Source organism: Trachurus trachurus, assembly GCF_905171665.1.
Source record: "Trachurus trachurus genome assembly, chromosome: 9".
Lineage (NCBI taxonomy): Eukaryota > Metazoa > Chordata > Actinopteri > Carangiformes > Carangidae > Trachurus > Trachurus trachurus.
The window spans coordinates 34,458,177-34,484,126 of NC_139895.1; the positions used below are offsets into that span (position 1 = coordinate 34,458,177).

At 42.7% G+C, this 25,950-nt stretch overlaps 1 protein-coding gene across 1 annotated transcript in view; it reads left to right on the forward strand.

The window, feature by feature from the left end:
* gcn1 (GCN1 activator of EIF2AK4) overlaps positions 1-25,950 on the forward strand; it is a 35,424-nt gene that overhangs the window by 1,007 nt on the left and 8,467 nt on the right. The window contains exons 2-46 of the mRNA XM_083979319.1: positions 1,916-2,018; positions 2,136-2,199; positions 3,455-3,586; positions 4,610-4,718; positions 4,885-4,983; positions 5,538-5,672; positions 6,021-6,198; positions 6,301-6,375; positions 6,899-7,027; positions 7,114-7,263; positions 7,375-7,548; positions 7,762-7,914; positions 8,016-8,108; positions 8,211-8,286; positions 8,773-8,932; positions 9,147-9,336; positions 9,515-9,639; positions 10,835-11,013; positions 11,106-11,199; positions 11,284-11,397; positions 11,488-11,686; positions 11,777-11,929; positions 12,969-13,150; positions 13,465-13,545; positions 13,792-13,935; positions 15,140-15,264; positions 15,348-15,537; positions 15,632-15,702; positions 16,028-16,193; positions 16,316-16,510; positions 16,636-16,882; positions 17,599-17,720; positions 17,831-17,945; positions 19,101-19,280; positions 19,758-19,978; positions 20,073-20,141; positions 20,878-21,016; positions 21,107-21,303; positions 22,886-23,028; positions 23,214-23,331; positions 23,465-23,680; positions 23,799-23,963; positions 25,320-25,481; positions 25,569-25,661; positions 25,759-25,902. Coding sequence (XP_083835445.1) covers positions 1,916-2,018; positions 2,136-2,199; positions 3,455-3,586; positions 4,610-4,718; positions 4,885-4,983; positions 5,538-5,672; positions 6,021-6,198; positions 6,301-6,375; positions 6,899-7,027; positions 7,114-7,263; positions 7,375-7,548; positions 7,762-7,914; positions 8,016-8,108; positions 8,211-8,286; positions 8,773-8,932; positions 9,147-9,336; positions 9,515-9,639; positions 10,835-11,013; positions 11,106-11,199; positions 11,284-11,397; positions 11,488-11,686; positions 11,777-11,929; positions 12,969-13,150; positions 13,465-13,545; positions 13,792-13,935; positions 15,140-15,264; positions 15,348-15,537; positions 15,632-15,702; positions 16,028-16,193; positions 16,316-16,510; positions 16,636-16,882; positions 17,599-17,720; positions 17,831-17,945; positions 19,101-19,280; positions 19,758-19,978; positions 20,073-20,141; positions 20,878-21,016; positions 21,107-21,303; positions 22,886-23,028; positions 23,214-23,331; positions 23,465-23,680; positions 23,799-23,963; positions 25,320-25,481; positions 25,569-25,661; positions 25,759-25,902 — 6,369 coding nt within the window. The remainder of the gene's footprint in view (positions 1-1,915; positions 2,019-2,135; positions 2,200-3,454; positions 3,587-4,609; positions 4,719-4,884; positions 4,984-5,537; positions 5,673-6,020; positions 6,199-6,300; positions 6,376-6,898; positions 7,028-7,113; positions 7,264-7,374; positions 7,549-7,761; positions 7,915-8,015; positions 8,109-8,210; positions 8,287-8,772; positions 8,933-9,146; positions 9,337-9,514; positions 9,640-10,834; positions 11,014-11,105; positions 11,200-11,283; positions 11,398-11,487; positions 11,687-11,776; positions 11,930-12,968; positions 13,151-13,464; positions 13,546-13,791; positions 13,936-15,139; positions 15,265-15,347; positions 15,538-15,631; positions 15,703-16,027; positions 16,194-16,315; positions 16,511-16,635; positions 16,883-17,598; positions 17,721-17,830; positions 17,946-19,100; positions 19,281-19,757; positions 19,979-20,072; positions 20,142-20,877; positions 21,017-21,106; positions 21,304-22,885; positions 23,029-23,213; positions 23,332-23,464; positions 23,681-23,798; positions 23,964-25,319; positions 25,482-25,568; positions 25,662-25,758; positions 25,903-25,950) is intronic.

Genomic DNA, 25,950 nt, shown 5'->3' on the forward strand with positions numbered 1-25,950 from the left:
TCTGTAACATGATTTACCTTATTTACCAAAAACTGAATGTCTCGCAGCACAAATTTTGTTTTCCCGTCCGGGAATTTACCACACCTAACAATCCATCAACAGTACCTGGACACGTCGAGGCTTCAGATGAGATGTTGTCAGAGTGAAGTGTCCACTGAGCTCAGTGTCACAGAGCATCATCAGCAGGTTGAACAGAGACTCAGAGAGACCAGAAGAGTCACAGGAAGACAGATGTGTCAGAGTGGACGTCCTTATTGGCACATTGACATGTTTTGTTGTGGTATACCCACAAATTTTGTTATCTTTTGTTTCAATACATTGTTAGAGATGAAGAAATTACCACTTCATGCTTCTACTTAAATGCCCCACTGTCATGATATAATATCACTGTAGCATGAACCTTTTACATTTTACATTAATTTCACCTGAAAGTCGAATATCCCTAATTTTTTTGTGAGTAATAATAGATTGGGTTTTTTTCCCCATGTCAGTCATTAATTAGATTTGAAGATAATTAACCCTCACACAAATATGATTAAAAAAAAATTATAGTTGTGCGATACTATATTCTCACACAACCTTCTCTGAGTGAAGTTATGAAATCAGTAAGCAAAGTAGCATAACTAAGCTGTCGTGTTATTTTTACAAGGTTGATATACAGTTAAGGTCAAAATTATTAGCCCCCATGCAACTTTTTAACATTTCCCTAAAATAATGCCCAATGTTAGCAATATTCATAAAATTTTATTTAGTAAATCATTCATCAATGATATGACCCCATTTTGGTACACTTTGGAATGTGAAATAAATATTCAAGATTTATTTATGAACAATTTGGTAAAAATTGAGATGGTCAAAATTATTAGCCCTCTATGGGATTTTTTGCTTGCTTTTTCTGCTAACTCGGTTTGAAACCACACCTGAGCAGTCAAAAAACACAAGATTTCCAAAACTTTGGAGCGCAAAATAATCAGAGATGTCAACAAGAAACCCTGGAGCTCTGCAAAGACGATTGTTGCTGAACTGGCTTCATCTGGACATGATGTTTCATGCAAGACTGTTGTGAGGGATCTTCATCGTGGTGGACTTAATGGTCATCGTCCAAGAAAAACCCCTTTGCTCTCACGGCAGCACATCAAAGTCGGACTGAACTTTGCCAGAGACAATTTGAAACATTAGGGTGAGTTTTGGAAGTCTGTGCTTTGGTCTGATGAAACTACACATGAGCTGTTTGGGCATGCACCACGATGAAGAGCCCTCACAACAGTCTTGCATGAAACATCATGTCCAGATGAAGCCAGTTCAGCAACAATCGTCTTTGCAGAGCTCCAGGGTTTCTTGTTGACATCTCTGATTATTTTGCGCTCCAAAATTTTGGAAATCTTGTGTTTTTTGACTGCTCAGGTGTGGTTTCAAACCGAGTTAGCAGAAAAAGCAAGCAAAAAATCCCATAGAGGGCTAATAATTTTGACCATCTCAATTTTTACCAAATTGTTCATAAATAAATCTTGAATATTTATTTCACATTCCAAAGTGTACCAAAATGGGGTCATATCATTGATGAATGATTTACTAAATAAAATTTTATGAATATTGCTAACATTGGGCATTATTTTAGGGAAATGTTAAAAAGTTGCATGGGGGCTAATAATTTTGACCTTAACTGTAATTAAGGCCCACATCTTAATATCAAGGTCCCAAGTATCAATAGATCAGGATTAGATGATTTACCAGTTTTTAAATGGAGTCTGTTTAGAGTGACAGTGTTAGCTACTCTTAATAGATCATCTAAGAGCCAAATATTCACTCGCTCAGACTCAAAATTTTGATCCTGGACTGAAGATGTCACTGCCGCCCTTCACGTCATTTAAATCCTCAGAGCAGTTCTCACACTAACTGTTCCTAACTCCTTCAGGTTTCAGACACGCTGAGGAAATTTGCTGTCAAAGTGACCACAGCCAGTGTGAAGGAGCGCAAGGAGATCTTTGGAGAGCTGAAACAATGCATAAAGGGCAAAGGTGAGCAATCTTGTCCGAATAAATTCTCTACACAATGATGATGTTGATTAAAGGTGCTCTTATCACAACTAATGGTCATTCTAAACACATTTCTTTTTTTCTTTTTCTTTTTGTTAGAGTTGCCAGAGCCTGCCATCAAAGGACTATGCAAGCTCTTCTGTCTCACACCACACAGATATCGGTAGGTTTGTCCCATTCCCCCACAAGAAAACTATACTCAACAGCAAAGATTTTAGTTGTTTTCGGTTGTTCAGGAGTTGTTTTCGAGGTAAATTCATGCAAAACCGCTGATGTGCGTCCCCATCGGGGGCAGTTTTTCGGCAAGCAGTCTCTGCATTTGCCTCGGAAACAACTCTGTCTTATAATGTTCTGTTATCATCTCATAGCGTGGTGAATGTGCAGGTCACAACTTGTCCACGAGAGCGTTTTGGAGTTGTTGAGTTGTATAGTTTGATGAGGGAATCCCAGAATTCCCTTTAGCCTCCGTAGCTTAACTGAGCAGTTCACGGCTCTGCTCCGCCGTTCTAACAATAGCTTGCACCGAGAATAGGACGAATCGCCTTGTTGTTTACAACTACTTCCGGGTAGAAAACCAGCATTCGAACAATAGTGACGGACGAGAGTTTCGCTATATATTTCTAATTTTTCATGTCACTATATCGCCGTTTAGACTAATCTGATGTTTGTAAAGTCTATAAAACCAATGATTGGACAAACATTACTATTTACGTGTGCACATTTTTGTAACTAGTCATGGTTATCAGAGATTAGCCGGGCTAACGGTTAGCTACATGTTTAACTTTAATAACTCAGTGACTCAATAAACGGTCCATGAAAAAATATTTTCTCCAGCGGATATCTTAGTTACAGCATGACTGAGCTAACAGGAGTAGTTTCATGTCGTGTCCGACAACGGGAGGGTTTTAACAGCTGACGTCCTGGTGTTAGCTTAGCTACCGCCGTTAGCAGCTGCAGCCACTGATGCTTTCTAGACACCGTGATTCCCCCAAACTGAATAAATACAACACATAGCAACACGAAACACACACACAGAAATAGTAATGTTTCTTCAATCATTTCAGATTTGTCTAAACGGTGATAGGGCGTGAAAAATATGATATATATATATATAGCTAAACTCTCGTTCGTTACTATTGATCTCATTCAAATTACGTGCTGGTTTTCTACCCGGAAGTAGAATGTAAACAACAAGGCGATTCGGTCTATTAAAGGTAACAAACCTTCTCCTAAAACTATAGGGATTATGGCAATGGGCCAATTTGCCAAAATGTTGAACTATCCCATTAACTACAATAACTCTGGTTTGCAGTGGTGGTGTTGCATTAGGGATTTGCTTTATGCTTTTTAGCCTCATTGATATAAATGGAGTGGACAAAAAACCTCTCACTGTAATGGATGTGTGTGTTCTTCCTCAGGGATGCTGCATCGCGCAGAGAGCTGCTCTCTGTCATCGCCCAGCTGGCTGAAAGTCAGCCCACCGTCCTGGTGACCAGCCTCCTTCACTGCCTTCCCAACAGTGGCATCATCAGCAAAAATGGAGAGCCCAGGTATTTTTCTGAACCACTGCAGATTTGATTTCTTAATCAGTTCCTACTTCTCACAGATTTCCAGCTAAGGCGTCGTCATAACACAGTCACCATTAGACATCTCCAATTTTCCTCTCTGTTTAATACTCCATAAGTAGTTTGACCAATATAATCTTATAGTATAAGTAACTGGATTAACTAAAACCACAAAAAATATAACAGATGTTCATAGTTGGGTTCAGTTGGAAATTTAAAACCCACATCTTATAGGACGAATCGCCTTGTTGTTTACAACCACTTCCGGGTAGAAAACCAGCATTCGAACAATAGTGACGGACGAGAGTTTCGCTTTATATATATCAAAATTTTCATGTCACTATATCATCGTTTAGACTAATCTGATGTTTGTAAAGTCTATAAAACCAATGATTGGACAAACATTACTATTTACGTGTGCACATTTTTGTAATTAGTCATGGTTATCATAGATTAGCCAGGCTAACGGTTACCTGTTTAACTTTAATAATTCAGTGACTCAGTAAACCGTCCATAAAAAAAAAAACTCCAGCGGATATCTGAGTTACAACATGATTGGGCTAACTGAAGTCCGTATCCGACAACGGGAGGGTTTTAACAGCTGACGTCCTGGTGTTAGCTTAGCTACCGCCGTCAGCTGTCCCTGTCAGCTGCAGCCACTGATGCTTTCTAGACACTGCGATTCCCCCAGACTGAATAAATTCAACATAGCAACACGAAACACACACACATAAATAGTAATGTTTCTTCAACCATTTCAGATTTGTCTAAACGGTGATAGGGCGTGAAAAATATGATATATATAGCTAAACTCTCGTTCGTTACTATTGATCTCATTCAAATTACGTGCTGGTTTTCTACCCGGAAGTAGAATGTAAACAACAAGGAGATTCGGTCTATTATTTAAAATATTCTTAATACTAGTGAGTCTGTCAGGAACCACTCTTTGTTATCATGTTAACCAGAGTTTTCCTTCCCTCTCTTGTGATTTCTTTGTACTATTTTCAGCAAAAGCACCGGCTCTGCTGCCTTCATCGGCTTGTCTTGGACCTTCCTTTTAGTCCCCACTGTGTTTTCTGCCCCAGAGAAAAGAGAGGGACCTGTCTGGAAGAAAATGGTCAGTGGAAGTTTCTGATTTTTTAAAAACAGAAATGAACACATATATATTATTGATATCTTTTAAAAATGGTGATTATATGCAGTCATATTGCTCACTGCCAGAATCTGCTCACATCTGACCTGGGTTGGTGTGTTTATCTTTACTGTCGGTGTCTCTCTTTCAGGTGGAGGTTCAGAGTCTTCTTGTGGCTGAAGTGGTGGGTGGAGCCAAGACCATTGCTCACAAATCAATTGTGAAGAATCTCAATCACCTCTGGGAGCAAGTGAGTGTACACACACAGGTAGTGAGTGACCTACCTGTCAGAGGGAAGGATCCAGTCTCATTATCAGACCGAATTGCCATTTCATAAGTCATTCACTCTATTTGAATCACTAAATGAAGAAGTGAATGAACCCAGCAATGACCAATTAATTATGGCCTTTTATCAAAAATGTTGGTCCCTGTGTAATTTAAGGCCATTCTGAAGAGACACCTGTACAATTGTCTCTCTGACTTATATTCAAATAGTCTCATCAGCTTCTTGCACAGTGGGACAACTGAAGAGTAAGTTAAAGAGGAACTAAGCAGGATTATTCCTGTGGCTATGCTACATTTTTACTTTAATTAAAAAACTTGTCTATTGTCATAGTTAACTACATGACTTGTGACTTGTTAGGAGTGAGAACGGAGGCTCTCTGCCTTCCACCTGGCATCCCATGGCTGAAAACCAACCATGCAACAAGCCACCACTGCAGAGGGCCTGTGAAATGTCATGTTTTTAGATATATCTCAACTTGACCTGCTCATAACCACAGTCATGTTTGTTGTCTTCAACAGCACCCAGGACTGGTCGACCAGTACATCAGCACACTGTTGAGTCTGGATCAGAGCCCTACCACCTTGGCCATGCTGGGGGTGTGTTTAGACTTCTGTACTGCTCAGAAAGACAAAGCTACCATAGAGAAGCATAAGGTGAGTTTTTAATCCCTAAACCTGGATACTTGGTTTTAATACAGCATGAGAGTTGCATGCTCTCTGTTTGTCTTTTATTGTATTTTTATATTTCTTAGTGTTTTATCAGATCTTATGTTTTTCTTAGTGCTTTTATATGCTTTTAATTTACTGTATTTTAACTCTTAACTTTCTTTATTTTACTGTTTTGTATCTGTTGTGCAGCACTTTGGTAACCTTGTTGTTGTTTTTTTTAAAACGTGCTATATAAATAAATTGAATTGGATTTATCACTTTTTGATGTGTTACTTTATATTTGAAGTAGTATGCTCCATGAATAGCTGCAACATTTGAACCTGTGTTTTTCAGAGTGCCCTGCTGGACCTGTACATAAAATCAGTCCTCATGAGCAAGACCAAACCACAACAGCACATTTTGGACAAAAGTGGCTCCTTACTGCGTCACGTGTCCCACTCTGAGTTCAAGGAGCTGCTGCTGCCGACCCTCCAGAAGACCATGCTCCGCAGTCCAGAGAACGCCATGCAGAGTGAGCCTCCTCTGGTTTCTGATGACTGTGTTTAACACTTTTCTGTTAAACGTTGACAGTTCTCATATAGTGGATTAAAATGTTGGCCTCGTCTCTCTCCAGCTGTGTCCTACATGCTGTCCTCTGTGACCCTCGACCTCAGTCAGTATGCCATGGACATCGGGAAGGCCATTGCAAGTGAGTCGTTAATGGATGCTCGGCTAATAATGCTTTCTAAGAAGGCTGTGACTGTACGGAGTTGAGCAGAAAATTATGTTTTTGTTTTATTAGTCTGTCTTGGTATGACTACGGTATGACTGTGTGGTTTGGGAACCTCCCTGTTTCAGCTAAATCAAAGCTACTGCACCTGGTTCAAACAGTTATAAAAATAATTGGCCTTAAAGATCATTACAATCTGCAGTCTCTGTTTTGAAAAGTGTGTACTGAAACATGTGAAGAGAATCCTGGAGGACCCATCCCATATTCTACACTCACAGTATGTGATACCGAGCTGAGCGGTTCAGATTAAACCGGTACAAGAACTCCTTTGTGCCTCTGTCAGTCGGTGTTCTGAATAGGAGTTTAAAAATAGCACAACAGCATCTATCTATCTATTTATCGATCGATCAATTGCACCACAAATAGCAAGGCTATCCCAAGCTACCATTTGCCTGTTTAGCACAATTTTCAGTATGTAATTATGCTGTGGTCTGTGTTTCAGGTCAGCTGAAAGCCAACAACGCCCAGCTAATGGAGGAGGCAGTCCAGGCCATGCAGAACCTGGCGCAGCAGTGCAGTGACCCCACCGCCGTGCAGGACATTGTCACACAGCTCTTCAAGATCCTCGGAGGTGAATGAGTCGATGCCTCTTTGAATGAAATGCTGTCTTAATCTTGTTTTGCTTTAAATCACTCAAAGTGTAATTCTTCTGTTCAGGGTCTGAGGGAAAGCTGACAGTTGTTGCCCAGAAGATGAGTGTGTTGTCGGGCATTTCCAGCTGCAGCCATCATGCCGTGTCAGGAACCTCCAGCCAGACTCTCAGCTCTGCAGTGACTGTGATGTTCATCCCTTATTTACAGCAAGAAGGTATCACTTGACTCGCTGCCAGCATCCCATTCACAGTAGAAGACTCATTGGGCTTGGGATGTCTTAGTGAGATCACAGAGTGAAGTTCTAACTTTTCTTTCTTTTGCTTAGTTCACGAGGGGACGCTGGTGCACGCGGTGTCTGTGCTCTCCCAGTGGAGCAGCCGCCTCACAGTAGAGGTTCCCAAAGCGCTCTCGGATTGGTTGAAGAAAGCTTTCACCCTTAAGACCTCCACCTCATTGGTTCGACACGCCTACCTTCAGGCCATGGTGGGAGCCTTTAAAGGTCAGTAGCACATTAAGACATAATGGGTGTGTAAAGCAGCAAGGTGTGAAGTTTGTACACAGAAATGAAACTGTTGGACATCAATAATAAATAAATAAATAACAACTGGAATGAGAAATAAAACTAGAGATGTGTGAATAGTGCAAAAAAAGAAAAGAGAAAACAGGAAACAGACTGGCAAATAGTATCATCTTTCTGTTCCCTGGTGTCCAGGTGACACTCTGGCCCAGGCCTCAGACCTCGTGCCTTTGCTCCTCCAAACGGTGGAGAAGGCGGTGGCACAAAACTCCCAGCATGCCCTGCTTGCAGAGGGTGTGGCAGCATCAGTTCTTTTGAGTCGGCTGGCTCTGTTGGACACGCAGACAGGTGAGGTTCTATCTTCAACGATTCGTTTTTCTCTTTTATCCAGACTGTTGGGGAGCTTGTAGCTCACATTTTTGTCTTTTTTTTTTGTTGTGTCCAAACAGAAGCGAAATTCACCACTTTCTGGAACGTGATTTTGGATGAGAAGAAGCCGCTGTTCACCACAGAGAAGTTCCTCTCCCAGGCCAGCGAGGAAAGTAAGGAAGCTGTTTCTGACTCTCTTCACAGCAGAAGCTCATGATTACTTTTTTTAAATGTTAAGAAATCACATGGTTTATTTCTATCTGCACTTTCTCTAGCTCTGCTCACAGAGCTGCTGCTGTGTGAAAGGCTCTTCCTGGACCACGCCCACAGGCTCAACACCAGCAAATCACAGTGAGTTTGTCCTCCTAACTATACTATTACTATTTTGTAAAATGTATAGTTAACAAAATGTTGACACTGACATCTTTAATAGACATGTTTGTGTCAATAAAAGGCAGCAGCATCACCATTGTAAATTCAACTTCGAGTCTTTCTGCTGTCACCTATTCTGATTCTGAGCTTAATTAACATATTACATACTTACTTATAACCTACTTAATCAAGCGTGTTCTGACTGTCATGTGGATGCATAGTGTCTTATGAACTTAACATATTGCAGTATTGAATATGTCTGTGACATGTTCATGTTATAGAGCTAATGTGAGTTTTGTTTAATATATATTTTTACTCTTGACATGTTCTGTCCAAAGAGAGATCTAATTTATATTTTGTTGCTTGAAAAATTCTGCATATACATTTATCGTCTAATCAACCATAAACCTTAAGTGCGTCTGTTGTTGTTTGATTTTTTTTTTTTTACGTCTGTGTGTCCTGCAGGATGTACCATCATGCCACGGTTGCGGTTTTGCTGTCTCGGAGCTGGCGTGTGAGGAAGAGGGCACAGCAGACAATCAAGAAGCTGCTCTCCTCACTGGGTGGATCCAGTCTTGCCCTTGGCCTTCTGAAAGAGCTCTGTGTGGTCATCAACAAACACAAAGTACAGAATGATTATTCAAAAATATATATAGTAACAGTACATTTAACAAAGGAACATATCAAATTTTATTTACACGCAGAGATTACTTATCCAGCCTGCAAGTTTGGTTGAATCTGTTTAGTGAATATACACGCTCACTGTAGTTTTAAAAAAAAAGGAAGAACGAGTTCTCTCTTTGCCTGATTGTGACTGACTGTGTGTTGTAAACCTCCAGGTTTTACCCCAGGACGTCCTGGTGTCGGAGTCAGGGGAGCTGAGTGAGCTGGGTCGCAGCTACGTTCCCCCTCGCGTCCTGCTGGACGCTCTGTGTGTCGTCTGCTCATCAGCCAGCCAGTGGAGCGACCCTGCTGAGGCGGAGAATTTGGCCATGGAGATCCTCATAGTTACTCATCATCCATCCATAGGTGAGGGAATGAGCTGCTCTGCTGCCTGCCTGTTTACCACATCATATTATATTAACACCATTCATCTTCATGACTGGTCTTTGGAATTTAATTATGCTGGGATAGTAGATAGTAGATAGTAGATTTATTCGCTGAACCACTCTTGACATCTCATCCACTCCATGTGTATCTCTTCTAGTGGAAGCTCGCCGTGGCCTCTGGCCTGTTCTTCTCTCCTCCATGAACATAAAGGCAGAAGAGTTCATCGAGAAGAATCTGGAGGCAGTTCTGCCACATCTCCTGGAGGTCAAGGCAAATAACCAGGTCTGACACTCATCTCCTTAAAGAACACATACATAAATAAGAGTTATAACATTAGAACACTAAAATTTAGGGATGTCCGATAATAAAGGCCGACCGATAGTATCAGCCCAATATTGGCATAAAAATGATCTGTCCATATCGTTCTCGTTTTTTCTGTCGATAATAAAAACCTGATGACTTAATGCCTGGATTTCGTAGTGAATTAAGTAGCGGCGGACCATCGTTGCTTTAGACGCACAATAACAGTCCACATGTTCTCACTACAGCTGTTCTGTTGTAAACAAACACACATGACGACGGTGCCGCAACCGAACTAGATGATTGGCCTGTCACTTGTAGCATTCAGTGATATTATAGGCTGTTTCAATGAGCCAGGCACGTCTCTCTCCGGTTTCCTCATAGTCCGTCTCTGCTCCGATCGTCGCCATCGCGCTGTAGCAATGCACCCCCATTCAAGCCAATCAGTGTGCACTGCGTACGACGTATGTAAGGCAAGGCAAGGCAATTTTATTTGTATTATACTTAACATTTTTACATCGTTTTTACAAACAGTTTGTCTCAAAGGACTTTACATGGTATCGTAACAACATCCTCTGTCCTTAGACCCTCACATCGACTGAGGAAAAACTCCATCGAAAACCCTTTTAACAGGGAAAAATCGGAGTATGTACGGTAGTAGGCGAATGCATCCAGTGGGGCATCACAGTAAAAGTAGGCATACAGTAATGTGTTAATACCTGACAGGAAATATGTTAATAATTAGGGGCTGCATATCGTTATCGGTTATTAAAGGAAATCTTTTTTTAAACCTTTATTTTACCAGGCCGATTGCTTCAGATAAAAAAAAAAAATCTCTTTTCCAAGCAAGGCCTGGCCAAGAAGGCAGCAAACAAGATACATATACACACAAAGAAGAAGGGACAGACATGAGAGAGACAGATAAGAAGAAGAAAAAAAAGAATGAAAGAAATTAAGGTGCTGGACAACATCGGCATATTGGATATCGGGAAATTTCCAATATTAGGCATCCCTGCTAAAATTATTTCAGTAAACACAACAAGTGGATTGAAGGATTAACAGTGAAAACAGCTTTTTACATTCTGCTCAAAGGATGTAAAAAATATGATGCTACAGTAGCTGATATAATTGACATGATAGCAGGATTATTTATTAATGATTGTGTTTTTCTGCCCAGGCGGTGAAAAATGCTGTGGGTGCCCTGTCTAGCCTCTCCCCCAACAAGCTGTTACCACGGGTGATCAGTCACGTTACTGAGGGGCTTTCCCAGCCCGCTCTGCTTCACGTCACGAGGGAGGAGTACGCCATCATGCTGACACCTGATGGGGAACTGTACGACAACAGCATCATCCAGAGGTAACACAGAGTCTCTGACCACACCTCAACAACAAACTCCTTCTGTCATGTCATATATTCACTCCTGTCCTCCATCTCTACACCTGCTGCAGTGCCCAGAAGGAAAGCACCAAGAAAGTCAACATGAAAAGAGAGAACAAAGCTTACTCCTACAAGGAACAGATCATTGAACTGGAGTTACAGGAGGTAAAGTGCTCTTTGTCACCAAGAGTTTTCTCTGTAGGTGTCAAAGCCCGGAACACCTGCTGATTTCTCTTTTGATCTCACCAGGAGCTTAAGAAGAAGAAAGGCATCAAAGAGGAGGTGCAGCTCACCAGCAAGCAGAAAGAAATGCTGCAAATCCAGCTTGATAAAGAGACTTCTATTCGCAAGAGACTTCAAGGGGTATGGAACAATAAAGTCTGTGTTACAAATGACTTCCGTAATGCCGGCCTGACTTCTTGTTAACCTGAGGCTTTACCTTCCTGTCACCAGCTGGATGCAGAGTTGCAGAGCGTGGTGGGTCTGGTGGAGGCCACTCTGATAGAAAAACCAGCTCAGATCACCAGAGAGCTCCCGTCTGTCCTCCAAGGCCTCCTGCCCCTGCTGCAGTCGCCTCTGGCTGCTCCACGCATCCAGCAGGTCTTCCTGGACATCGGAGTGTGCCTTATGCCCAAGCCCCTTCACAGTCTAGGTAGGAGGCCTGTTAGGTGTTACAGTACGTCGATGAAGCCTTTGTCTCAGCATCTCAAGTCAATAATCTCTCCGTTCCTTTTCCCTCCAGCTGTGCTCGTGGGTCATGTGACTTTGCGAATGCTGAAGCCAGAGTGTGATCTGGACGAGGCCTGGGAGCTGGAGGACCTGGACACAGCAGCGGAGCGTACTGTAGGGCTGCTGCACAACCACACTGTCCCACAGAGAGAGAGCAAAGCCGGTGGTGAGCACAGTCACACACACTTCAGACTTAAACCTCCGGAGCAACCACAGTGTTTTAACATAGTAGACAAACACTTGACACTCACTCTGAATCCTGCGTCAGTTTCATACTCACAATGATGTGTTGATCATTTATGTACAAAACTGTCCAAACAGTGGATGCCCTCAGTGGGGTAATATAAGAGCATGAAACAACTTGTCTTTACATTACAGTACGGCAAGAGGTTATGAAAACCATCAAACACCTGAGACAATAACAACATCTATAAATAATGAAAACATTTGTAGAATGAGACAAGTAACAATATCAAAACCCACAAAATACAAGTGAACATAGCAGAAAAGGAAAAGCAAATCATGTTGTCTACTGTAAAATCACCTACCTGGGGCGGTGCGTGGCGCAGTGTTTAAGGCAGCCACCCCATGTAGAGGCTACAGTCCTCAACGCAGGCATCCCCGGTTCGAATCCCGCGTCGGGCAGACCTTTCCTGCATGTCATTCCCCCTCTCTCTGCCTCCCCCTTTCCTGTCTATCTCACTACTGTATGTGCTATCAAATAAAGGCAAAAACGCCAAAAATATACTTTCATATTATTTCATAGTGTGGTGAATGTGCAGGTCACAACTTCTCCACTAGAGCGTTTTGGAGTTGTTGGATTGTGTATTTAGTTTGATGAGGGTCAGAGGACTACTGTATCTACCGTTACCTGAGCAGCTCACGTCTCTGCCCCGCAGATCTCAAAACAACATGCCCCGACAATTAAAAGTAATGAACCTACCCCTGTGGCAATGGGTGAATTTGCCAAAGTGTTGAACTATCCCTTTAAGGAAATGGAAGTCAATAATCTGATGTTCTAGAAATACAGAGGCAATGTGTCACTCCACTGTTTTTAAGAATGGAAAATTTAAATCAGGGACAATATTATGAGAAAGATAAAAAATTTTATGCAAAAGATCCATAAGAAACAATATGCAATGAACTTTTAAATTGTGATCTTGGACACTGACTGCTGTCTTGTCTCTTCTGTCTTTTCCCCTAAGATGTGGCTCCACTATCTGCACCAGCGTTTTCCTTCTGCTTCCCCCTCCTCAACGCCATGCTCAGGGAGTCTTCAGACAGCACCGAGGAGACGGAGAACATGATGACCAGAGCCTTGCAGGTCGTCAACGAACACTCCCAGCTCCGGGCCAGCACGGAGAGTGATGACATTGTTATAGATGAGGTAAAAGACAAATGTCTCATTTTTTATTCTTGTTCTCTGCATCTGCACATGAGGCTGGTACATTATTCATGTGGAGAAAAAAAAAACATCAGTTCAGACGAGCAGAAATGACTCGGTAACAAAAGACAAATGGTTTTCATTTATTTACCCACAGACATTTAACTATCTCTCTCTTGTGTTTGCGTTCCTTGTTCAGAGCTATCAAGCAAATACAGATATTAGAGACAAATTGAGGAAGCGTCATGTGAAACTACTACCATTATTTTGTAGTTTAATGGATTGATGCACTAACTGTGTGTGTTTTCTTGTCTCAGAACGGCCCTGAGCTGCTTCCACGTGTCACCATGCTGTTGCTCCTGACCAGAATCATTTCCACAGCCACCCCAAGACTTCAGGTAAACTAAAGAGACTCATTGTAAACAGCTCATTGTAAATACATTTACTTCACCTTGCTGTAGATTGCACCATGGTAAATATCTCTTAATCATAAAGTATTGGTCAAATTTTTTGTTTTAGTTTTCACACATGTCTCATTTGCTGTTTTTAGTTTTTTCAGTTTTAGTTGCTGTTACAGCTTACAGTGGACAACAGAATTGCTGCTTGACCCTGAAATGTGAGACTCTGCACACGCTGTGTTTCAGGTGTTGGCGTCTCAGTGCCTGACAGCTCTGTGTGCCAGTGCCGGAGGAGATATGGGCTGCACTGTGGCGGAGCAGCCAGAAATAGACGTCCTCCTCAACGCCCTGCTGTCACCTTGCTTCTCTGTCCGGGACGCTGCCCTCAGGGTGAGACTTTGATCAGCTCATTTTTATGCCAGCTATCGGTGGAGCTGTTATATTTTGGGCTCGTCCGTCCAACTGTCCTCCATCCCATTTTCCGGCAGGCCTTGGGGGAAGTTCCTCAAATTTGGCAGTTCACATGTGCTCAGATTTAGATCATGGCGGTCAAAGGTCAGGCTCACTGTGACCTCACAAATCAGGTTTTGGCCACAACTTGATTTTTATTTATGGCAAAATAAACTTGAATAGTAGTAAGAACAAAAACACGCACATCCCAAAAAAACGTGAGGCTAGGTGCAGGTCCACAAAAGGAGACACAAGTAGAAAAAGAAGAAGACCGCACACCAGCAATTGCTCCCGTGACAATTTATTGTCACACACAAGAAGTAACGTTTCGGGCTCAGCCTGTCATGTCTGATGAAGGGCTGAGCCCGAAACGTTACTTCTTGTGTGTGACAATAAATTGTCACGGGAGCAATTGCTGGTGTGCGGTCTTCTTCTTTTTCAAAATAAACTTGAATACCTTGAATACATTATTTAATTCCTTTAGAGTCTTGAGTTGACTTGACATATGATTCGTCACAAACATGGATGTAAACTTGGATGGATGTCAAACACATACCACAAGGCTATAATTCCTCTTTGTTGAAAATGGCCTATCCTGTTAAAGAGATTACAACAAGGGAAGGTGCTGGGTTGCCCCCCCATATCCAAAACGCTCTTGTGGACCACGCTATGAGATAATAACAGAACGTTATGAGACAGAGTTGTTTTTGAGGCAAATCCAGAGACTGCTTGCCGAAAAACTGCCTCCAACGGGAGCGTGCAACAGCGGTTTTGCATGAATTTACCTCGAAAACAACTCTGTCTGGTAATGTTCCGTTTCATAGCGTGGTGAATGTGCAGGTCACAACTTGTCCACGAGAGCGTTTTTGAGTTGTTAGATTGTGTATTTGATGAGTTTGATGAGGGAAACCAAGAAATCCGATAAGCCTCTGTAGTGTAGCTCTGAGCAGCTCGCGGCTCTGCTCCGCTGTTCTAAAAATAGCTTGCACTGACAATTAAAAGTAACGAACCTACTGCTATGACTATAGGGATTATTGCAACGGGACAATTTGCCAAAATGTTGAACAATCCCTTTAAGTGAATGTCTAATTTGCAAGTATCTTCAGTATCTACCAGTATTAACACCTCATGAATTCATACACAGGGTTTGTTGGAGATGGAGTTTGCACTGCCCACTGACAGCACAGAGGCCAGCGGGCTGAGTTTGCTGCGCAGGCTTTGGGTTGCCAGGTTCGATGTTGAGGAGGAGGGACGAGCATTGGCTGAGAAGTAAGTATTATGGGATTCCTCACTCCTTTCTTTTGTTAAATCCAGCAGTTGAACTAATTTCTTGGTTTGTCTTTGCTCCTCAGACTCTGGGAGTCTCTGGGTCTGGAGCTGGTCCCAGAGCTGTGCACCCTGCTGATCGGGGACGTCACCCACCACGAGGAAGCCGTCCGCACTGCCGCGGCTGAAGCTCTGTCAACCGCCGTGTCTGAGTACAGAGACCAGTCTCCTGCGGTGCTCGGCCAGCTGACTGAGCTCTACCACCAGAAACTCTATGTGAGACCTTGACCTGTGGCTAAATCGCATCATCACTATTATACTTTTATCACTCTGAAACCAAGTTTGATGGTTTTAAATGATCAATTTTCAGAGACCACCTCCTGTGCTGGACGCTCTGGGCAGAGTCATCTCTGAAGCTCCACCCGACCAGTGGGAGGCCAGGTAAATCTGGGACCTAAGTTCATGAATGCATAATTAATCACAATTATATGATAATTAGACTTATTAATGAGAGATAGGACACTGAAAAACAGCAATCTTGATATCAGGAAATGGCCGGGACATGCTTGTCATACTGTACATTCAGATAGCCTCAGTCCTGGTTTATTAAAATTATAATATTATAATTAGTAGTTATACGGTACGGTATATCTGATGCCATTGTAAATGCCATTCCTATTCTAAAAGAGTATATATAATTCTATCATAAATGTAGATGTTCCTCCTTGTGCCCTAAGCTCTTCTGTCAAACACATCTCTCTGTCAGGTGCGGCATCGCTCTGGCTCTGAACAAGCTGTCCCAGTATCTGGATGAGGCTCAGGTCACCCCTCTGTTCCTCTTCTTTGTTCCCGACGCTCTCAACGACCGCCACACTGAGGTGCGGCGCTGCATGCTGGACGCTGCTCTCTCAGCGCTCAACACACACGGAAAGGTACGGCTCACTTTTTTTTGTCTCCGAGCTTCATGTTAAACACAGATGTGTTTCAAACATGAACTTTGATATGACCCTTCATGGCTTGCGCTGTACCTGATGTCTCTGCCTTGTCTCAACAGGACAACGTGAGCTCCCTGCTGCCGGTGTTTGAGGAGTTTCTGAAGAACGCCCCCCAGGATGCCAGCTACGACTCTGTCCGTCAGAGCGTGGTCATTCTCATGGGCTCCTTGGCCAAACATCTGGACAAAAATGACCCCAAGGTCAAACCTATCGTGGCCAAGCTCATCACTGCCCTCTCTACACCTTCACAGCAGGTACGTTGGAAGTGAATTATTTCACACAGCTCTCACTTTCCTACTGCCCTTTCATTCTTTTCATCAGGATAGAAATTAAAAATTCAACACATTTTCTCATGTGGTTTGTCACCCCCCCCCATCAGGTCCAGGAGTCTGTTGCCAGTTGTTTACCTCCTTTAGTTCCTGCCATCAAGGAGGATGCTGCAGGGATTGTAAGGAACCTGCTGCAGCTGCTGCTGGAGAGCGACAAGTACGCAGAGAGGAAGGGAGCGGCGTACGGACTGGCCGGCCTCGTCAAAGGTCTCGGGATCTTGGCACTCAAACAGCAAGAGATCATGACCACGCTGACCGACGCCATCCAGGACAAGAAGAACTTCAGACGGAGGGAAGGTCAGTGACGATTGTCCAACCAAACCACTGTTTGGCTTTGGATTCATTTACATCTGATTATGCGTACACAGTTTTTATCATATATATATTTTTAATTTAATGGAAACAGGCAATGACATACAAAATGTATAAACTGACAATACACTGATCAAAAACAAGACAAACAAAACAAAAGAGTAAAAAGTTCTCTCTCCTCAGTGGATAAAGGTTGTAGGATACAAGGAAAGTTTTCCCCTCAGCTTACAGCAGAGCAGAGTGACTGACAGACCCGTGTTTCAGATCAAACACTCTATATAAGTGATTGCTGTTGGAAGATATAACTATTTAAGACTTCTATTAACACAAACATTCCGCTTACTTGAGCTTTAAATTTTTCCCATTTTTTGTTATGCATTTCTACCTTGTCTGAACTTGTCTTGATTTGTTGCGATCATTTTTTTCCAGAAGAAATTGACTTTGCACTTTAAATCCAAATTCAAGTCCCTTTTTGATTGGGTCTTAAATATAAATATTTTCCCCAAAAGAATAATTGTGTTTACAATCTGCTGGCAATTTGCATCCAGTACTCCCAACAAAATGTGTAGTGTTTTTTTATTTATTTATATCAAGCACACAACTACCAGCAGCCATACGGACACTCAGGATGTCAGCTATTATATTAAATATTTCTAGACCAACTAATAAGAAGTTACTGACCAACTGTGTGTGTTCTGCAGGAGCACTGTTTGCCTTTGAGATGCTCTGTAACATGTTGGGGAAGCTGTTTGAACCATACGTGGTCCACGTGCTGCCTCACCTCCTGCTCTGCTTTGGGGATGGAAACCAGTACGTCAGAGAGGTGAGAGGGCAGAAATGATCCTAGGTCCACCGTCTCCTCTGCATTAATATCTCACTTAATGTGATGTTCTGATCCCTGTCTAATGTTTGTACCCCCGTCTTCTCCCCCAGGCTGCAGACGACTGTGCTAAAGCTGTGATGAGGAACCTGAGTGCCCACGGAGTGAAGCTCGTTCTCCCCTCCCTGCTGGTGGCCCTTGAGGAAGAGTCCTGGAGAACTAAAGCAGGTGAGGAGCCTCTCTATAGTTTCTAGACAGGTCTGGAATGTAAAATTATTGGTCGGGGTGGGAGTCACCAGAGGCCCTGCGATACAATGTTATCACGATACCAGTTTCTCAATATGATATTATTGCGGTTTTAAAGGTTGAATATGGAGAATGAGCAGAATACCACCATCTATTGATCAAGATAGGAATTACAACAACAGAAAAATAATTCCAGAAGTCGGTTGCCAGACTGTTAAGTATAACACACCATTGCTAGGGACGCCGTCCTGATCTGAGGAACACAGAGGAGAAGAACTACACAGGATATTTACCTTATGCTTCATTTTTACCTTCATTAAACAGCTTCGGACTAATTGTGATGTTGTGGTGGCACCGCAAGTCCGCGACACAAACGCGCACCGTGAACTGTTATCTGTTGTTCATGACAGATAAGACTACACAGATACATGCTTCGTAACATGTACATGATAATCCATCAATCCACCGATTGATTGTAAAAGGCTTCATTGCAAACAAATGCACATGACCGGGAGGAGGCTTAGCAAAACAGCAGAGAAGTGACCCCCAATGCCGGCCACTGGCTGGTACGGGGTAAACAGGAAGTCATTGTCAAACTCGTCAAAATTTCTTAAATTATTTAATTCAGACTTTTATGGAAAAGTAATACTTGTATTCTACACCCCTCTAAACGCCCCGTGGGTGTATTGTTTTTGAAAAAATATAGCTTTTAATAAGCATTCTCCACAATTCAACCTTTAAAAATATTGCAATATGCTGCAATATATTGCAATTTATTAGCTCTTTTCAACTGCTAATGATGTCGCCAAAGGAAAACTTTGTTATTATCTGTTTTTTCTAATAAGACAAACTTGGATCGATACTTGGCGTCTGTATATTGATATAATATTGCCATGCAAAACATTGCAATACTATGCTGTATCGATTTTTTGCCCAATTATGGCCCACCATAAATACGACTATACATTGACTGTGTTATGTTTGCACAAACTGTTTGCTAACTAACAATAGTTAGCAATAGATTAGTTGTTGAATGTCAGTAATAACATCTGTGTTGTAGTAAGAAAGTGCTTTATTTAGTATTCTAGGCAGTAACTTCTTGGTCTTATAATCTTGTACCTTCTATTCACTGTCCAGGTTCAGTGGAGTTGCTGGGTGCCATGGCTTTCTGCGCCCCCAAGCAGCTGTCCTCCTGTCTGCCCAGCATTGTGCCCAAACTGACCGAAGTGCTGACTGACTCCCATGTGAAGGTCCAGAAGGCCGGCCAGCAGGCACTCCGACTGATCGGCTCTGTTATCAGAAACCCTGAAATCCTGGGTAAGGGGCTCAGCAGCATGGGACTGAGCTTATGCACGTGACCTTTGTCTCGTAAACTGTTCTGAATCATGGGCCCGAAGGGGCTTTTTAAAAACACAAAAAAAAACTTTTTTTTTCTTCATGTATCTCTTTCATTTTTTCATTAAGATGAGACAAACTTTTATTATAAACCTCATAGATTGTAATTTCCAGGTTATAGTGTGATTAGTGTGATTAGTAATACAACAGGCCTCATCACTTGAGGTCTTTATCTAGTCAAGCATATTCAGCCTGACAAAGGTTTGCTTTCCTGTCTGTCTAAATCACAAAGAACACAGGGCACCGGTTCTTTCAGATTTAGATTCATTCATCTGTGTGCATTAAATCACATAATGCAGCAGGAGGTTTACAGCCAAAACATAAGATTTTATTTTCTGTTTAGTCCTGATGTCTAATGTTCCAGTATTCTAAATAGTGACCTCATTGTTGCTCCGTCAGCCATCACCCCCATCCTGCTGGACGCCCTCACTGACCCGTCCAGGAGGACCCAGACCTGCCTGCAGACTCTGCTGGACACCAAGTTTGTGCACTTCATCGACGCCGCCTCACTGGCCCTCATCATGCCCATCGTCCAGAGAGCCTTCCAGGACCGCTCCACTGACACCCGCAAGATGGCCGCGCAGATCATTGGCAACATGTACTCCCTCACTGATCAGAAGGTATACAGCACTGAAGAAATATTACAGAGCTATAGACCATTAGTTACACAGACTGGCATCTTGTTTACGACGGGATGTGTTTTATTATTCACAGGATCTCTCTCCCTACCTGCCAAGTGTCATTCCTGGATTGAAGACGTCTCTGTTGGACCCGGTGCCAGAGGTGCGTTTGGTGCCAGCTCTTCTACTGTACTGTATTTATTCAGCTGTAACCTGATGAGGACAAAGTGCCAGCTGCAGGATGAAACCAGACAAAATGCCAAGGTTTAATCTTAGTGGAAGGTTTTATATAACTATTTTACATTTGAAAAATTGCTCAGCATTATATTTTACTTGAAAAATCACATAACATGTCATGTGATTTTACAACGAGTAGTAAATGTAAAAATAGGAACTTTAATCTCACACCATCAGCAGCCTGCATTCACTCACTTTCAAACACAGTTTTTAAACGTCTTCTCAGCTACACTACAATCATCCTCACTCACAAATATTCACCACATAATTTCCAATCATAATCGCTATGATGTGAAACTAAGGCAGGAATGTTCATCTGTGTGAGCAATCACAAGATGAGAGAAGTGATATCTAGATGGACAGCGTGGATGAAACCACTGTGTAATATTTTAATGATAAAACAGATGTTGCCATGTCTGTCTTTACATTAATGACAGACTAATCTTTGGCCGTGGGATAATAAATCAAAATAAAATCAAAATTTAGATTATCTTCTCTTCACTTCTGCAAATTGATTCTTTTAAATCAGCCAGAACTCAGGGTTTCCTTTCAGCTTAGTGTCTCTGGAGTTTTCATTTCACCTGCTTTACACAGTACAACTAAGTGAAACATGCCCTGCTGTATACAGCTGAAGTTATAGCTGCACTTCTCCTCCTCTCCAGGTCCGTACTGTCTCCGCCAAGGCCTTGGGTGCCATGGTGAAAGGGATGGGCGAGTCCTGCTTCGACGACTTGCTGCCGTGGCTCATGGAAACGCTGGCATCTGAGCAGAGCTCCGTGGATCGCTCCGGAGCTGCACAAGGTCGGTCTTTTCTTCTCTGTGTTCCTGTGTTTTTCGTTTTGTGCCTCGTATCGCCCAGCAGCTGAGTGACCGGTGTGTTGTGGCCCTCAGGTCTGGCTGAGGTGATGGCTGGACTGGGAGTGGAGAAGCTGGACAAGCTGATGCCAGATGTGGTGCAGACAGCCAGCAAGATCGACATCGCCTCCCATGTCAGAGACGGATACATCATGATGTTCATCTACCTGCCCCTCACCTTTGGAGACAAGTTCACTCCCTACGTTGGGCCCATCATCCCCTGCATTCTCAAGGTTTGTTGGCAAAAAATATTTTGACTTTGTTTTTCCTGTTTAGCCCTGAGTCTTAACCTGAGCAGAGCAGAATTACAGGCATCAGTATTACATCATGTAGCGTCTCAGTGGCTCATTTGGTAGAGTTCATACCACATGGACTTAGTCTAAAAGGGATAGTTCAACAATTTTGGCAAATTGGCCCATTGCCATAATCCCTATAGTTAGGCCTGGGACGATAATAAATTTTGCTGGACGATATATTGTCCCACAAATTATTGACGATAAACGATATTATTGACAAATTTTTTGAGACATATTAACCACTAATATAATAATAATATTTCATAATAATGAAAGTAGACCCTTTTAAATGCGATAAACTTTTATTTCTCATGAGTATTTTTTTTTAACCATTGTAATTGGAATGACAAGAACTTATATAGCTACTATCCTAAATAAATAAAATAAACAAAAAATAATAAACAGTGCAGTGCAGCTCTTCTGTCCAATAACGTTACACTGAAGCTCCACTTTTCATTCAAACAAACTAATATGACTTCCACAGATGTAAGATTTCATCAATGAGACTAGCATTTATCTCCTAAAAAGTATTAATCCAGCCGGCGGTAAACCTCTAAAAACCTGCTGATACGTTTTCGTAGTCGTTTTCTCCCCCAATGACGGAGGTTGACTGGCCAGTGAGCTGCTGCAGACGGCTGCAGACTGTGGGAAGCCCCGCTCCTCCTGCTCGCTGCTACCACATTAGCTCCAAAAACGTCGGAGGAAAACTCCCAACAGGCGATATGTGGATAAACTGACCACAGACTGGGGGCCTAAACTGTGACTTTCTGGCATGAAAAAATATTAAAACTTTAAAAAGTGACGTGTTAACAGCGCCGCAGCAAGAGTTACGGTAAAATAGCTTTTAGCTGCTTAGCTTTACAGCTAGCGCTGCCAAATGCATTCTGGGAAACAAAGATCCTGGATGACTGAAAAGAGGGTTCACTCCTTTCATTCTGCAAAACAAACGGCCCAGGTGCTGAGACCGATGCACAGAGTGAAGCCTCTTGTCATCCAGCCTGGTTGGAGGAAGAGACCAGGAAAACAAATACGTGCGCATACCATACATCCATGGCGCATACACATGGCAATTTATCGAGGCCGGAAAAACTATCGAGTTCATTTTCATTTATCGTGCGATTAATTGATTTATTGATTATCGTCCCAGGCCTACCTATAGTCATAGCAGTAGGTTTGTTACGGGGGAGAGATACGAGCTGCTCAGAGCTACGCTACGGAGGCATATGGTATTTCTGGGTTTCCCTCATCAAATACACAATCCAACAACTCCAAAACACTCTCATGGACAAGTTGTGACCTGCTACGCATTTGCCTCGACAACAACTCTATCTCGTATGATGTATGTATTGATGATCAGCAGGAGTGTATATATGAATTGGTATATTGCAGGATGGTTACCATGATGACTCAAAATACATCTTAATGTGGAAGTTGGCTTGTCATAGACTCAAGTAGTTGAATGACTGTATAACACTGTGCAGCCCACACTTACCTGTGTCGTGTGTGTGTCGACCTGCAGGCTCTGGCCGATGAGAACGAGTACGTGAGAGACACGGCGCTGAGAGCCGGACAGAGGATCATCAGCATGTACGCCGAGACCGCCATCGCACTGCTGCTGCCCGAGCTGGAGCAGGGCCTGTTTGACGACCTGTGGAGAATCAGGTCAGACCTGAACACACAACAACACGTTTGTGTTTATTTTCGGGATTGTTTTTCTGTGGTTATTTGTAAAACAGAGAATATGATTGTTTTATATGATCATTGGAAAATTAAAAATAGTGTTTAAAAAAATTAACATTATTCATTGACTAACTGTTGATCTGTGCTGTTTTGTTTTTGTTTTACAGGTTCAGCTCTGTGCAGCTGCTTGGAGATCTGCTGTTCCACATCTCTGGAGTAACAGGAAAGATGACCACAGAAACGGCGTGTGAGGATGACAACTTTGGAACAGCTGCGTCCAATAAAGTAAGAATTCCTCTACACTTTTATCCAGTTAATACATAACATCACAGCAGTGTTGTTTTTTTGTTGTTGTTTTTTTCGAGCATTGAACATGGGTTTGTCAATGATTGCTGACCTTTGACCGTCTTCCTCACAGGCCATCATTTCCTCTCTTGGTGCCGAGCGGCGTAACCGCGTCCTGTCTGGTCTCTACATGGGCCGTTCAGACACCCAGCTGGTGGTCCGACAGGCCTCCCTCCACGTGTGGAAGATCGTGGTGTCCAACACACCCAGAACTCTCCGAGAGATCCTTCCAACACTCTTCACTCTCCTGCTGGGCTTCCTGGCCTCCACCTGCCCTGACAAGAGAACGGTACAACTCATTCACAACTTTAAACCCTGTGTTTCTGTGTTTTGTGTCATTTTTTGTCTCCTCCCGTCACTGTGAAAGTACCCACACTCACCGACGCTGTGTGACCATGTGGTTTTAGATCGCTGCTCGTACTCTGGGCGACCTGGTGCGGAAGCTCGGAGAGAAGATCCTTCCTGAGATCATTCCCATCCTGGAGGAGGGGCTGCGCTCCGACAAGAGCGACGAGAGACAGGGCGTCTGCATCGGCCTGAGTGAGATCATGAAGTCCACCAGCAAAGACGCGGTGAGTCATGCAGATGCTGTTAGACACACATTTTTCATCCATTATGCAAGCATGTAGCATCACAGCCAGTGGGTTTGAGGGGGGGCGGGGGGGTTATTGTCGCACACAGCAGCAGTGACTCACGAATGCTGTTAGAATTATTAATGCCGGAGGGTAACAGGTGGTGTTTTCACCTTGTGAATCTGTGCCTGTCATCCTGGTAAAATGTCATGTGGGATCTACCACAGAGGTGGATTTGACCACCGCACCTTCCCACTCAACCTATATTTAGATCTTTCATGATGTCATCGCTGTGACAAGTCAACGTATTTAAAAACTGGATGCTCCCAGGATTCAGAGCAGAACTTCAATTCCATGTTTTTGATTAGTGATTAGAGGATGGTTTCTTTTTAAGAGGCATATAAATAAAATACTATTTTAAAACAGGTTATTTGCACAGAAAAACCCGATCGTAGCGGAAATAATGAAAGTAATGGCAAACAAACACTGCATATCTCCAAAATCAGGCAGGTTTCCAGGATGCCAAGTCGCCTACTCATTATAATGTAACAATTGCCGATGAGAACCGGTGTCAAAAAGGAAAAAAGGAAAGAAAAGAAAAAATTGATCACGGACTTCATGATCGATTACCATGGCAACGAACGAAGCTTCGAAGCTTCGATTTTTTTTGGGTCAGCCCTAGATATAATGTTATCCACTGCTCCATGGATTGATTTCTCGCCGGCTTTGTTGAAAACAAATGCACATGGAGGAGAGGAGGGTTAGCAAAGCGATCTGACTTGCATAGTTCCCCTTTAAATACTTAATTCATCATAACACATCGATACTCATTAGTATGTAGTTTATAAACACAGTTATTAACAATGATGAGTAAATTTTTTTAACTGTTTATAAACTACAAACTACAAAGCACATTGAGTTTGCGCTTGTCGCATGAAATGTGCTATATAAATAAAATTGTTGTTGTTGTTGTACATTCTAATGAGTATTCATGTGTTATAAATGATGAATTTAGTATTTATTAATGCTTAACTATGGTAATGCTTAATAGTGTGTACTTATTATTAAGTGTTACCAAAAATTTAAAATATAACTTTTAACTCTCTCTTTTTCATTTATTGGAATGTACCGTTATTAAATAATAGACAGTTTACAAAGTGAAGCAAAAGATAAGGTTAGTTTATTAATCCTTTGCTCAATTGTTAAAAATTAAGATTCCTTTTTACTGTCTTTGTCTCAGTCCTTTGATCATCACTCTTAGTTCATAATCTAAATTTAAAAAAGCTTAGATGAGAAGTGTGAGAACTGTAATAAACATGATTGACTGTTATTAACCTGGTGGTGTTTGCCCTGCAGGTGCTGGTCTTCTCCGAGTCCCTGGTCCCCACAGTCAGGAAGGCTCTCTGCGACCCCCTGGAGGAGGTCCGAGAGGCCGCCGCCAAAACCTTCGAGCAGCTCCACGCAACCATCGGTCACCAGGCGCTGGACGACATTCTGCCCACGCTGCTCAAACAGCTGGTGAGGCGGCAAGGACGCAGTCTGAAATCCAGATCGCATGAAAAATGTTTTATTCTGACCTTTAACACGCTCAATATCTTTCCCTAGGATGATGAAGACACAGCGGAGTTTGCTTTGGATGGTCTGAAGCAGGTCATGGCGGTGAAGAGTCGCTCTGTGCTGCCTTACCTGGTTCCAAAGGTAACGTTTACACTCAGGTTTCTCCTTTGTTTGTCCACATTGTTGTACATGACTGGTTTAAATCTGATGCCCCCCCCTACCCTCCTCACTCTACCAGCTGACTGCTCCTCCTGTCAACACCCGTGTGCTGGCCTTCCTGTCCGCTGTGGCTGGAGACGCTCTGACACGCCACCTGGGGGTTATCCTGCCTGCTCTGCTCTCCTCCCTCAAAGGAAAGTTGGGAACGGAGGATGAAGCGCAGGTAACGCCGTCACTCGCAAATGATAAGATTCAATAATCCTGACGTGCC